The sequence below is a fragment of the Heterodontus francisci genome, chromosome 9, assembly GCF_036365525.1.
Source record: "Heterodontus francisci isolate sHetFra1 chromosome 9, sHetFra1.hap1, whole genome shotgun sequence".
Lineage (NCBI taxonomy): Eukaryota > Metazoa > Chordata > Chondrichthyes > Heterodontiformes > Heterodontidae > Heterodontus > Heterodontus francisci.
Genome location: NC_090379.1, coordinates 35,577,380 through 35,591,602, shown reverse-complemented (window position 1 = coordinate 35,591,602; position 14,223 = coordinate 35,577,380). Strand labels below are relative to the sequence as shown.

General features: G+C 43.5%; 1 protein-coding gene across 3 annotated transcripts in view; it reads left to right on the top strand.

Annotated features, from left to right (window-relative positions):
• LOC137373663 (synaptotagmin-16-like) overlaps positions 1 to 14,223 on the top strand; it is a 74,024-nt gene that overhangs the window by 47,917 nt on the left and 11,884 nt on the right. For all 3 annotated transcript variants that reach the window (XM_068038777.1, XM_068038776.1, XM_068038778.1), the window contains 2 exons: positions 2,830 to 3,273; positions 6,172 to 6,361. In XM_068038777.1, the coding sequence (XP_067894878.1) occupies positions 2,830 to 3,273; positions 6,172 to 6,361 (634 nt within the window). The remainder of the gene's footprint in view (positions 1 to 2,829; positions 3,274 to 6,171; positions 6,362 to 14,223) is intronic.

Below are 14,223 nucleotides of genomic sequence, written 5' to 3'. Positions count from 1 at the left end.
CAATCTCATGTAGTTCAAACACAAAAGCAAACCATTATTCTGAGTACAGGCTCATCAGACATGTGCTTCCTCTTGGATGCCTTGGAATGTGCAAGGTGTTTCAGATTCAAATTGCGGTGGCCATCTTGGCAGTCGGTTTTAAAAAAGTTAACTGTTGGATTTTTTTCATTAAAAGTTTAATGTAAGTTTCCAACTGATTAATTAAAGTTCCTTTTTTGGCATAGCAGGTTTTCTTGACAGTATTAAGCCTTACAGCAAGAGATTTCATCTCTGGTCTCTGGAGTCTTAACTCAATCAGCCACAGTAATGACACTGTACAACAATGAACAGTAATGGCACTGTACTACAAGGTTAGAGACTGGAAAAACTGGCCAGGGTTCTGACTCCTGAATGTAATCCAGTTCAAAATGCATGTGTACAGATGGGATTCGCTTCATGTGTAATGCCCCATAGTCAAATTGTCACACTTTAGGCTCAATGCTGATGAATGGCTACTCTGTATGACACCAGTTACAGGAGAGTTGTCAGTTCTATTGAATCACATCCAAAATAAGGCACAACCTTCAGGATTTGTTTGAGGAGGGTATGGGAGTAAAGAAAAAAAAAATTGTTTTTTTTTGTATTGCCTCTTTTGTAATATGTGACACCATATGTACATGTGCATTTATATTATTACATCCCCTGTCTTATATTACTGAATCTTATACTTAGAATTTAAAGGGTTAGCATTGCTTTATTGCTGCCAATAGAATCACTATTATTTAAATTTTACTATCACCAATCATATTGCTTAAATATATATAATTTCCTTAAATTTTTACTCCTTTCTGTAGACTCTCTATATCATATTCCATCTCTATGCCCTACTCCATTGTGAGATGAGATTGACTGTGCAGTCCTCTCTCGGATTGCTTCCAATTCCCCTATACTCCTGTAGTGCTGCCAAGAAATGTGGAAAAGCTATCCTAAGACACCCCTCTCTCTCTCAGCTTGAATGATTAACTCACTGTCATAGAATCATTCAGCACAGAAGATGACCATTCATCCCATTGTGAAAGAACTATCCAATTAATCTCACTGTGCTGAGAATTGTAAGTCTAAATTCATTCCAGTTTTCTGGTGTAGTGCAATAAAGGTGTACTCTGCCATTCTTCTTGTACTTTCTGCGGAATCCTGCTAACCTGCCATTCTCAGCGTAGTCAGACTGAGTAGACAGAGGATGGGTGTTGCTCAACACCTACAGCAGGATGCCTATGGCTCAGCAACAGATCACTGTCTAATCTGAAAGGAGGCAGGAGCAGCTAGATGGAGGCCACTACAGAAACTCTAAATCCCCGCACAACACTGAAATGTGGGCGTTATGTACCCTCCCTTTAAAAGCTACACACACAAAACAAATTCCTTATTTTATTTACATGAATGATATTACAATCTTGCTCCATGTTTTTATTTTCAGAGAAAGGGGATGGGAATGAATCTGTGTGAGAACTGGTGAACAAAGTATTGCTTAATCTAACAGCTCTAAAATGTGTGGGGAGGCTATGTAACATGATAGACTGGATTAGCTGTTCTTAGTTTTGTGTGTTATTTGATCATGATTTTTTTTCTTCTGTCAAGCTGTCTTCACATTTTTAATGGCCCGATTCGGTAACTGGATGCCATTCTGATGCATGGTTTCAAGGCTCTTGATCTAATTACTTCTATAAACCTATTTATAGGGACAGAACCTTGATCCTTGTAGTGAAAGCAATAGTTAAAAAATAGCACAAAGGATGAATTCTTCATCTTTTAATACCAAATGCAGCCTTGATCCTGTGCCAAGATGCTGAACAATAGCAATTTGGAGCATACTGGAAAACTACCATTCTGTGATTGAGGTATTAAAATGCACTAAATTGGGGGAGGAGGGTGAAGAGTGTGCTGAGCAGTGATTTAGAACAGTGCGCTAATGCTGTGTCCCTCTTCTCTTGGCGTTTGACTCAAAGCCAGGAGAAAATGAAATGAACACTTCCTCTCATTGACTGCTGCAAAGGGTCACAGGAACAATGTGTTCCAGCAGTTTTATTCCAATTATTAACTCTGTTCAAGGTTCCCTGCATGCATTTTTAATGTAGGTTGTTTTTCAACACTTTCCTTTCCCAGCTCGTTATTTCCTGTGTAACAGTTATATTTGTTTTCGGCCTCTCCTATTTTGTAGCTTTGTTCTATCCTGTTGTACACTGTTTGTGAATGGAAATCAAGTTCTAGACTAGCTCTTTTTGCCTTCCTTTACCACCACCATCCCCCCTACCTCTCCTCCCCCAGGAAGGTGCTGCCTTTTTCTGGGGCACTGATCCATAGACACTAGCTGCCCCCTCGCATCCTGTCCATGTGGCTATCCTTCATTTGAAAGCCTGCTGATGCACCCTGCCTAAATTATCAAATCCTGCATGTACACATGCCTATTTTCCAGCTGGGCCCACTGAGCGCTGAGCGCTTGGAATGCCGGTAGATTTTTTGGTTTTGTCCTCTGCCTCTGAGGCCATTTGCAGCACCTCCACCGTCACTCTGGCCGAACTTGACTAACCCAGCATTGATCAAGGAACAAACCTGGAACCTTCCTCAGTACCTCATGATTTGGTGCGCTTGCTTACAGAGCTGCATATTCCACGTTTTAACACATCCAAACAAAGGAGCAAAAATTATAAATAATGATTCTGTAAAGCCTTTGTAGTAGATTACAATAAAATGACTTAAAATAATGTGCTGAGTTAATCCCACGGCATGATGGAATATCCACAGTTTTGTTACTGTAATGTACATTAACCCAAAGATTTTAATTGTCTTTAGGAGGCAGATGCAAAGCCAACAGTTTCTCAGCAGCAGGATCTACCTGGACCAATTTCAAAATGTGGAGACCTCTACCTCACATTCAATTACAAACCCTCGGATCACAAAGTGGCAGTTACAATAGTTACTGCTAAAAACATCCCTGATAAGGACCGCAGTGGGGCTAACTTATGGCAGGTACATATAGTCCTCCTACCTGGCAAGAAGCAACGTTCCAAAACCAATATTCAGCGAGGGCCTATGCCAGTCTTCAATGAGACTTTTAGGTTTAACAAGTTGGAGCCAGAGGAACTGCGTAATTATGCTCTCCGATTCCGCCTGTACGCCGTGAGGAAGATGAACCGAGTGAAAATGATGGGAGAGAAGCTGTTTTACCTCAGGAATCTGAATCAAGAGGGAGAAATGGAAGTGTCGCTACTCCTGGAGCCAAGGAGTAACATGAGTGTAAGTATAATAATGATAAATGAATGAAATGTCCACCTTGCTGAAACTTAATCGGAGGGAGATTGCAGCATAGAATCATACGGCACAGAAGTAGATCATTCGGCCCATCATCCTCTTTGAAAGAGCTATCCAACTAGTTCTACTCTCCTGCTCCTTCCTCATGATGCTTCAAAATTTTCTTTTTCAAGCATTTGTCCAATTTCCTTTTGCAAGTTAAAGTTGAATTTGCTTCCGGCACCTTTGCAGTGCATTCCTGATCATGACAATTCATTGTACAAAAAAAATTCTCTTCATCTCCCTCCCCCACCCCGCGTCTAATGCCAATTATCTTAAACTGGGAAATTGTGTAGTTGTATGAAACCTACTCCATCAAAACTATCAGCATTTGGAACCCTTTCTTTTGACCAAAATAGTCCCTTTTGATTGTGAAACTTTCCAAGTACACGAGTTGATGGAATTTGGAGTGGGTGACAAAACTGGTTGATTAGAAATGAGGAACCTATTACTGATCAAACTGTAACCCTACAAGAGTCGTTCTCTTCCAGGTAGAATGAGGGGAGGAGTATTAGAAAAAAACATCTGTACGTGGTCAGACATGTTGATTCAGTATATTGGCTTATTTGGAGGTTATTTTTTTAATGTTTTTCTCTAATTAAAATATTGCAGAGAGAATAATAGTCTAGTGCTTATTAAAGGGGACTTGATGACAATCTAGACAATAAATATAAATTGATCAATTAATAGTTGCAAAATTGCTGATTGGGCGGGATTGACACTTTTATACTGAGAAGTTGAGTTCGGTATTAGTAAAACTATGGTAAAAGTATCTTATATTCCTATATAGGTTGTATGCTTCATTGAAAATTGTTATTTACATATTTCCTTTGGAGATCTGAGTTAAAATGTCCATAGTATCCTGGAACACGTTCCGAAGAAGGGTCACTGACCCGAAACGTTAACTCTGCTTCTCTTTCCACAGATGCTGCCAGACCTGCTGAGTGACTCCAGCATTTCTTGTTTTTGTTTCAGATTTCCAGCATCCGCAGTATTTTGCTTTTATTATGCTTACACTTACCTGTTAGGTTTGCCAGTAGGTGGCACCCTAACTTTCAGTGTGAATTTTTTGACTTGCTCCATTACATCACCACATAGGATCATCTATTCACCTCCCAAATCTCCTAACGTTTTCTGAAGAAGATTTTCATCCACCATTTATTTGTTAGCAACTGAAATTTCTAATATACAAAATAAGGTTTTAAACAAAAAAGAATTAAAATGAGAAGATACATATATCACAATAACAAGATTGAACTTACTAATTGAATTGTCTTTGTTTTCGAAAACTTTTATTAAAGGATTTTACAGAAATGTCTTCGATGCTCCTAAAAGCCTGGGTTTGAACTTGATACTTTTTACCCAGAGCTGTGCATGAATACAGCTGAATGTAGATGGTGCATACTGAGCGTGTACATTATACCCAGATATCCAGGATACATCACAATTATTCCAGCAGACCTGCTGCAATATTGTCCTTTCACTTCTACAGCTTCTGCTCAATTGGTTTAGAAGAAAAGCTGGAGGTCAAATTTCAAAAGCCTTTTTTCCAGATGGAGTTCTCATTGAGTGTTTTTTTAAAAAAGTGACCTGCATGTTCATATGTGTGAGAGTAAGAAAAATTTGCAGACTGTACTGATTACATAACTATTGCTGTTTTGTGTTCTATAAACATCAGAAAACATTTTAAGCTGAGAGTGTCTTCATCCTAATTTGGATCCATTTTTTTCATCAATTTCTTTTTGAAGCAAATGGAAAGTATCCAGTTATCAAAATTGTGTCTTGTTGATAGAAAATGCTAACATTTATTTATTGACACTTGTGTGTGAGAGAAAGAGGCATAAGGAGTGTCTAACTTTGTGTTTATTTGAGTTCTTTGGGGGGAAAAAGATGGATTTTGAAAGCAAACAAAATCTTTGAGGGAATTTCGTGGGGGAAAGTCAGATGAATTGGGTTAAATGAAGCAGGTGAAAGTAACAGTATCTGTGACCTTTTGCCACCTGCTCTTGGGAAAAGTGAGAGGGAGGTGGATGTAAGATGAGGTCAGTGAAAGCAGGGGGAAAATGCAGCAGTTTAGCAGTTCAAGCAGGAAGAGGTGGAAATAGTGATGTGAGTGAGTTGGGATAGCAATGTGAGGAATAGATTTTTAAAAAAAGGTATAGTGGGTAACTGTGTAGGTGTGGGATGTGATGAGAGCAAAGGAGGGGTGAAAGAAGGGAAGGGAACTGCCAAGAGCTGCAATTCCTATTTTCCCCACTAGAAAGTGGAACATACAGCCCTCAGCGGTTCCTTTTTCCTCCACCTCGCACCACCATCCACCTCAGAACTGAAAGGAAAGAAAAAAAGCAGGAACAACAGAGTTAGAGAAGGAGACAGAAGAGAAAATAAAAAGAGAGAGATGGGAGCTGCCAAGGAGATCCTGAGAAAGAAACAACACAAAGATAACACAGACAAGTAGGAAGAGAACTGTGGACTTTGCCACAGGATATTCAATAGTTCCTGTTAATGGATGATTTTTTTAGGACATTCCTTCCTGCACATTACAGTGTTCTTTAAAGGAGATGGAAAATTACAGGCTCCACACCCACAGTTTCCTGAGATGTACTCCCTGTGAGTGCCTTGCATTTCTAGACAGGAAACATATCTTTGGTGCAGATGTTGCATTGATAAATGATGTCACCTGTGTTACTACCTTAGAATCAGCTGCAGACCGAACATGATCTTATATATAAGCACCATGAAACTATTTCCGATTACCTTTTTTATAGGTTAGAACTTAGTTAGAACTTGGAGAAATGTTTATTTAGTATCTCAGGTTAAAGGTAATGTTTTGATGCCCTACAGAGTGGAGATTCACAGATCAGCCTGTCTGCCGTCTCTCAAAGTGACAGTGCTTCATCAACGCAATCGCTTTCACATGGCGGAACTCCAGAACTACTCATTGGATTGTCTTACAATGCCACGACAGGAAGACTTTCTGTTGAAGTAATCAAAGGCAGTCACTTCCGAAACTTGGCTTTGAACAGGCCGCCGGGTTAGTGAAATAAATGTTTATTGCAACAGAACAGTTGTGGTATATTCAGGTTACCATTTTCTCTATAATTTGTCACATTTCCCCATTTTCCTACAAGATCATATGCATGTGCATTCCCAACTAGTAAACTTTCATCCCAAGACCATTGTAGTGCAGTTTGGGTACATGCAAACATATGAAAATGGAGGACAAAAAAAAAACCTACTAGTGCATCCATTCTGCGCCACACAGTTACGATGCCTGAGGCCACAGACCAATTAGGGGGGAGAAATGGAAAATTCCTCTGTTCTCCCACTCCCCTCCCTACCTTAGGCCATTGAAACTAGTCCCAGAGTTTATATTGGCCCCGCTTTATGTTACCGGATACCTATCTCTTGTATGAGGTGATCTCCACACTAGCCAGCAACAGGTCTAGCTTTCGCTTGAGTAAATTCAGCGAATCATTGTCAACTACATGAGTCAGCAACCTGTTCCACTATTCTCTGGGAAAAGAAGAACCATCTAATATCCAACATAATTCTGCACTTACATAACTTGTAACCGTGACTCCTGGTCCCCCTCTATCAGTTGAATTAATTGGCCCACATAAACACAATCATTATTTTATAAACATTGATCAAATCACTCCTAAGTCTACACTTTTCTAAGAGACTTAGCTCAGTGAGCCTATCTGGCTAACAAAGGTGTTTTAAACTGGGAATTGGCCTAGTGGCCCTCCTCTGCACCCTTTGCAAAGCTGCAGTATTTCCCAGCTTATTTGGTAGTTTTCTAACTTGAGCCTTGTACAAGGACAAAATGGTATGTTTTGTATTCTCGTGAATTACCCTTTTTGATTTAGCGATAGCTTCACAGCATCAGTCATAGACCTTTTGAGATTGTTGTACTAAAATACCCAGACCTCTTTCTATTACCACTGGTTTAAATTCCATTCTCTGCAGACTGTATGTATGTTTAGCATTTGACTTGCCCACATGCATGGCACTACAATTTTCTAAGTTAAAAATTGTTTGTCAAACATAAGCCCAATATCCAAGTACATCTTGATCTGCTTGTAGTAGTTAAGCATCCTAAAGCCTTAACTCTTACACAGATATTGGTATCATTTGCAAACTTTCAGATCATTCCCCACCACCTACATTTAGATCATTAATGAAAATAATAAATAGCAAAGGTCCTAACACCAACCCCTATGGGACAGCACTGGCAATTGGTATACAATCGCATCCACATCCTCAGCCATTTTCTGCCTATGGGCATTCAATTCTTAACCCACCGTGACAGACTACCAATAATTCCATTGGAGGGGTTAGACATGTACTTTATACATATCTGTTAGTTGGATCTAAATTGGCTCAGTGAAGACTTTAATACCCATACCTACAAGAAACAACTGTTTTCTTAAAAACTAGCTCGTGCATGACTTCTACAGGCACTCATACTCTATGTTAGTTCGGTTCAGTTTTTTTGGGAACTCTTAACTACATTTCACATTGGTATGTGTTAGAGCAAACTCTTGCATCCTTGATGAACACAATCTTTTTTTGCCAGTGTTTGTGGATAGGTGATTAAGGTGCAGATTTTTCTGCCATTTCTCTATCAATGTTTGGCCAACAGGTGGCATTGTGCCATGTGCTGACATGTACTGAGTCAGTTTTTATTTCCTTGAGCAGTGTGTCTCATAATCTTAAAAATCCCACTCTAGCTACTGGGGACAGATTGGGCAGATTGTTCTTCAATCGGCTATAATTGTGACAGTTTACTATTAAATGGAGACCTTAATATAATGCAGATGTATGTAATTGTTCTAGACATAGAACTGATTTTTTAGACACTATCACTGGTATTAGATGGTAGGGAAGTTGCATATAAATAAAGGAATTATCAATGATCCCCTTGTTAATAAGCATACAGTCCATACTAGCAACAGAAGATTGGTTGTAGCATCATAACAAAATGACTATTTGGCTGCTGTGCTTAAAGCCAGTACTCTGTACAATGACAGAGCTCTGATTCATGTTGTAGCCCATGGTTTCTGAAAGGATTGATGGTAAAATTAAAGTGCCTGCTATCCTGGCACAGTAACCAGGTTAGAGTACTGGCTTCATGAGTGTTCGGTGAAAATTAATCTGTCTCCTTACAGAGGAAAGAAGTCTCTGGGAGCCATTTTATGTTAACTATATTACTCCCCTCCCTCCTTTTATAGAAATAAATTATACCTTAAATTTCTTCTAAGTTTTTAAATGTCAATCATCTGGTTGGCGTGCAGACTGCTCGATGACATTAACTACAGGCAACATCCCAGAGCAGTGCCATCGTAAACAACAGAGACCCTGGCTTCAAACTGTCTTGCCAGCTGTTCAGATGCAGCCCCACTTTGGAAGTCAGTCTACAGTTGGGAATTTTTTATTTCCAGCCTGCAGCATTGTTTCCTGGGGATTGGCTGGATTCAGAGCAGGTCTCAAGAATGTGTGAAGCCAAAGTTTCCACTGTTTGCAATAGTTTTATCCAGGAAACTCCCCAAAATTAACATCACAGGTACAACTGAATGGGGAAGGAGACCCCACTTCAGAGAGTGGAAGACTCCACTTCAGGGAGAACTATAATTTTCTCCTATAAAGGAGAAGGAATGGCTGTGGGAGTACTTGGAGTGTAAAGTACCCTCCCCTGATTTTCCTTCCCCTTTTAAAAAAAAAAATGAAGGATAGGCAAACAGTGGCACTGTCAGTGTCTTGCATGTTGGGATAGAACCTTGGATCAAAATTGTTTGAAAATAATTTTTCCACTACTACCCTCTCAAAGAAATCAGTACGTAAGAGAGTTGAGCGTCTAGTTTGTAAGTGTTCATTTGATCAAACTAGGCTTGAATGACATTGAGATGCTATGAAACAGCAAGAGATCAGCTGGAATGAATCTGTGGAGTTTTTATCACAGCATCAAGAAATTTGCTTTACTTTGAACCACTGTACAGTCTGCCTGAATCTGGTTCACTGCTGGCACATCATAAGTCACCGTTCTTCAATGGAGCATTTCATCATTTTCAGAAGCCTATGTACTGTGGAGCACTGTGACTATGCTCCACAATGCAATGTTAGAGAATTGAAGGACATGACTTCCCAATCTGAGTCATATCAGAGAGAGACATTAACTGGGACGTCTAAGAGGAGGGAAAATTCAGATGGGAGGGGCGTTATTGCCGAATCACTGGGCGGAATTTTCTCGCACTCTGGGTGATGGCCTGGGAGGCAGGTGGGACGGCAAAATGGCGGGAGAATGTGTTGGTACGGATGCCCGACATGATCACGCCGCTGGTGAATTTTGCCAGAGGCTGCTGGGTGGAGACCGTGCTTCTCAGTGGCAGGCAGGAAATTTAACCTGTTAAGGAGCCAATTACCAGGTACTTTCTGGAGAAATCTGAAGTTTTACCAGAGGCGCACGTGAAGAACGAAGCTTCAGAGCCTCGCCATCTATAAGGAGCAGGCAGCTCAGCGACAGGCCAGTGCTGGCTGGAGTTGGCAGCCGTTGTGAACAGGAGCATTTCAGTGCAGGGAGGGCGAGAGTGACAGGCTGGAGACTGGCAAATGTGGCGAACACGTTGGAGGCATACAGATGGAGTGCTGTCTGAGTTGCAACTTATGCATGCAGAGTAAAGGGAGTGAGAGGTCTTGAAGTGAGTGTTGCAATTGCGGTTTTGGGGCCACCGGTGACGTGGAACATGAGAGAGTGAGAAAGGTGCAGCCACTGGCAGCGGGGCTGCAACACCTAGAGGAGAAGGAAGATCATGAGGGTGAAAGGGTGTGTAGATGAGGGCGCGAAGGACATGCAACCAGACTCGTGCGCCGGAGATGCGACGCACCAGAGAGGGTTCATCGACAGAGGCTCTGCTTCCTGCAGATGTTGGAGCATCAGTATCATTGAAGATGTGATTGCACTGGAGAGGGTGCAGAGGCGATTCACCAGGATGTTGCCTGGGCTGGAGCATTTCAGCTATGAAGAGAGACTGAAAAGGCCAGGGTTGTTTTCCTTGGAGCAGAGAAGGCTGAGGAGGGACATGATTGAGGTATACAAAATTATGAGGGGCATTGATAGGTTAGATAGGAAGAAACTTTTTCCCTTAGTGAAGGGGTCAATAACCAGAGGGCATAGATTTAAGGTAAGGGGCAGGAAGTTTAGAGGGGATTTGAGGAAACCCTTTTCACTCAGAAGGTGGTTGGAATCTGGAACCCACTGCCTGAAGAGGTGGCAGAGGCAGGAACCCTCACTACATTTAAGAAGTATTTAGATGAGAACTTGAATCTCCATAGTATACAAGTGCTAGAAAATGGGATTAGAATAGTTAGGTGCTTTATTTCCGGCACAGACATGATGGGCCGAAGGGCCTGTTTCTGTGCTGTATGACTCTACTCTTGTCCAGGGAGATGATCGCCAAGCTGTATGCTATGACAGAGGAGGGCCTGTGCCCAGTGGGATGTGCTGGGCACTTGTTGCCTGTGGCGATGAAGGTCCAAGTGGCACTTCAGGCTCATTCCAGGGATCATCTGGAGTCATCTGTCAGATTTTCCAGCATGTTGGTGGAAAACCATTGCTGCATCAAGCTGATCACTAATGCCACGTTCATGAAGGTCGACCAGTATGTGTGGTTTCGCACCAATCCGGCCACTCGGGCAAAGTGGACTGTAGGATTCGGGGCCATCGTTGGATTCTTCCAGCTACTATAATCGACTGCATGCATGTGGCCATCAAGGCTCTCTCAGATCAGGCAGCAGTCTTCATCAACTGGAAGGGCTTCGACTTTCTCAATCCACAACCACTTTGCAACCTCTGCAAATGGTTCCTTCAGATCTGTGTAGTGTTCCCAGGAAGCTGTCATGACTCTCTTATTCTCATACAGTCTTAGGTGCCCAACCTTTTCAGGCCCCCCATGCACCTTCGAAGTTGAATATTGGGTGACGTGGACTATGCACTGAAGACATGGCAGCACAGATGCAGAGGAGGCATACAACAGCTGCCACACAACAGCAGGGGTGGTCGTTGAGCAGGCCAAAGGCCTCCTGTAAATGAATTTCAGCTGCCTGGACAGATCTGGTGGAGCCCTTCAATATGCCCCATCACGGGTCTCGTGGTGGTTTACTGTCATTTGCACAAGCTGGCGCTACAGAGGGGAGACCCTTTGGAGAGAGGGGGTCTCCTAGAGCGTGATGCCTTCTACTCCTCCTCTGAGGAAGATTTGAAGGGGGCTGCAGACCAGATGAGTAATGGCAATGCACCTGAGGGACCACTTCTTTTGAAAGGTCATCTACCTGAAATGCTTACTCTTTCTCTCTTCCTGACCTGCTGAGTATTTCCAGCATTTTAGCTTTGTATTTCAGATCTCCAGCATCCATAGTATTTTGCTTTGGCACATTTCTCATGAGCCTTTCTCAGACACCCATGTAAAAAATTAAATTTTTGCCCTGCTATAACCCTGTTGGCCTTTCCTTGAATTCCCTTAAGATCTTACTGGGCCTGTCATGAAATCAGGCCAAGGCCTGGAGAAAGCATTGACCTCATGCAGTCTGGACCTTTCTGTCACATTCTTCTCAAGAGCATTCCTGCTGTTAAGGGCCCAATAGTGCAGAAATGAGCAGAGGAATCATTTTGTGGCGCAATAGATTACCTTTATTTCGCACATCTAGGCAGCGATGTGACATACGGCAATAGACTATCACCCTGTACAGCTAGGTGAATTTATGCAGATGCTTCTACATTGTGCTTCCCCTGTGCAAGCAGCTGATGTGGAGGCAGGCTGCGTACCTTTCTGAACCATTGCTTTCAATAGCGATTGTCCTCTGGTTGCCTGAGACCTAGAGGGTCCCAGGACATGGGAGGGCTCCTGCACCTGTGCAGGGCTCACCTCTGTCTTCACGGCCTCATGCGACGTGGGTGTCACAGTCCGAGGGGGCTGAGGTCCTGCTGTACACGCCAACTGCATCTGGAAAGGAACGCCTAGGGACTTCAGGCAGCCACTTTCAAGGGACGTTTGTCCCTCCCTGCTCACCTGCAGAACAGGAGCAGCTGGCAAAGACTGCAGGCAGCTCGTGATCCTCCTGCCTGGCCATTGCTGCACAGAGCTCATGGAAGAGGCAATGGCATGCAGGTTAACACGCATGAGGGACGACACTCTCTTAATGGAGTAGAGCATGCACTCATAAACCAGAGACCTGGCTGCACTCATGGATCAGTCTCCTCCATCATCCACACATGGTCGCACAGAGCCTCTGGGAACTCCTATAGATGTTCACGTGCCTCATGCTGCAGTCGCAGCATCTGCCATCTTGTTGATGATTCCAGAGACATGTCATCAGCCTGAAGCTGAGCATCACTGTGACCTCCTGCCCTCTGACTGGGCGTGGCCACAACTGTGACAGCCTCTGTCAGCTGCTCAGCTACATCTGTGTTATGCTCACCAGATGTTGCCACTGTTCCTGTATCCGATCTAATGTCCACCAACATGAGAGGATCTGCGTTGCTGGAGGGGGCAGTGGAATGATGTGACACTACCTCCTCAGATGTCCTCTCCTCTTCTGAGGTGCCAAGCTCTCTTGCAGGCATGGCTGATGCCTCATCTGTTATTGACCCATGTGAGAGAGAGAGAGAGATAAGACTGCCGTGAGGGCACTGCACATTCTAAGACCACCTCCTGACTGTCCTTCAACTGGAGCTTACTGTATTCAGTGACGGACGTAGGAGCACTAGAGTTGTTGCTCATCAGAAGGTTTAATGGCCTCTTCCATTATATTACTCACTGTCTCGTGGCTTCACACATGCATCATCATCAGTGACAGGCTATCCTGCTTCCCGGCCACCGAGCTCCATCTTCTCCTTTTCCATCGGAATCAGCACCTAAAATATGGCATGCCTCCTTCAGTCTGTACCTTTCCTTGGCATTGTGAGCTGTCTTCTGCAAACACGGAAATACATGTAACTTGCCTAACATAGTCACCGTGTATTCCTATGTTGGTGGCAGCCTCAATGTCCCTCATTGCGCCATAGGGATGCTTGCTGCATTTGGACATTTAATATTGGCAGTGCAGCAGTCAACTCTGACAGACCAGGGTCCTCCACTGTTATGTATCAGACAGCGAATGCTGGTGCCTGGTCATGGCCGATGACTGGGTGGGCACCATCTTCTCACATTTCATTGGCACTTTTTGTGACATCCAAGGCTCCGAGTTTGATGTTATGATCTTCACTCATCTTTCTTGATCGCAATAGGTCATTGATTCTCCTCTGGCATTGCAACTGTGGAGCCACCCCATGGCTGCTAACCTCCTTGGCAATCTGCAGCATGCCCTCTTGGTCTGCTTTGCTGGCCTCCTCCTGCCATCACAAGGGAAGAGGACTTCCTTCTGCACCCTTGCCATCTGGGGGCGCACTTCTGGGGAGGCATCTCTGAATCTGGGCACCACCCGTCTTCCACATGCTGCCGTTTCACTGCCGCCACACTTGTCAGGCCTCCCCTTCACTCTCCCCTGCTTGTGCTGCCTTACCACAGGGTGCTATCTCCCCTTTCAATATGACGTCTGCTTGTTAGGCATTGGTACTTCTTACCCCCCCCCCCCCACCTGCTCTGTGTTATTGGCCAGCTGCCATACCTGACGGTCATTAATTGGACAGCCCCAATAAAATTGCATTACCCCTTCCATCACCTACCCGCGCAGTCACGCCATTCACTTTGCTTCCTGACGTCTGGACTTCCTCACTGGTAGCAAAATTCCACGCACTGTGTGTGGTAGCAGGCCATAAGAAGGAGATCTAAAAGCAGGGTTGGGACATAGAGGGGCAAATTCTCACTTTCGATGGGGTGGGATGGGATGGCAGTAGTA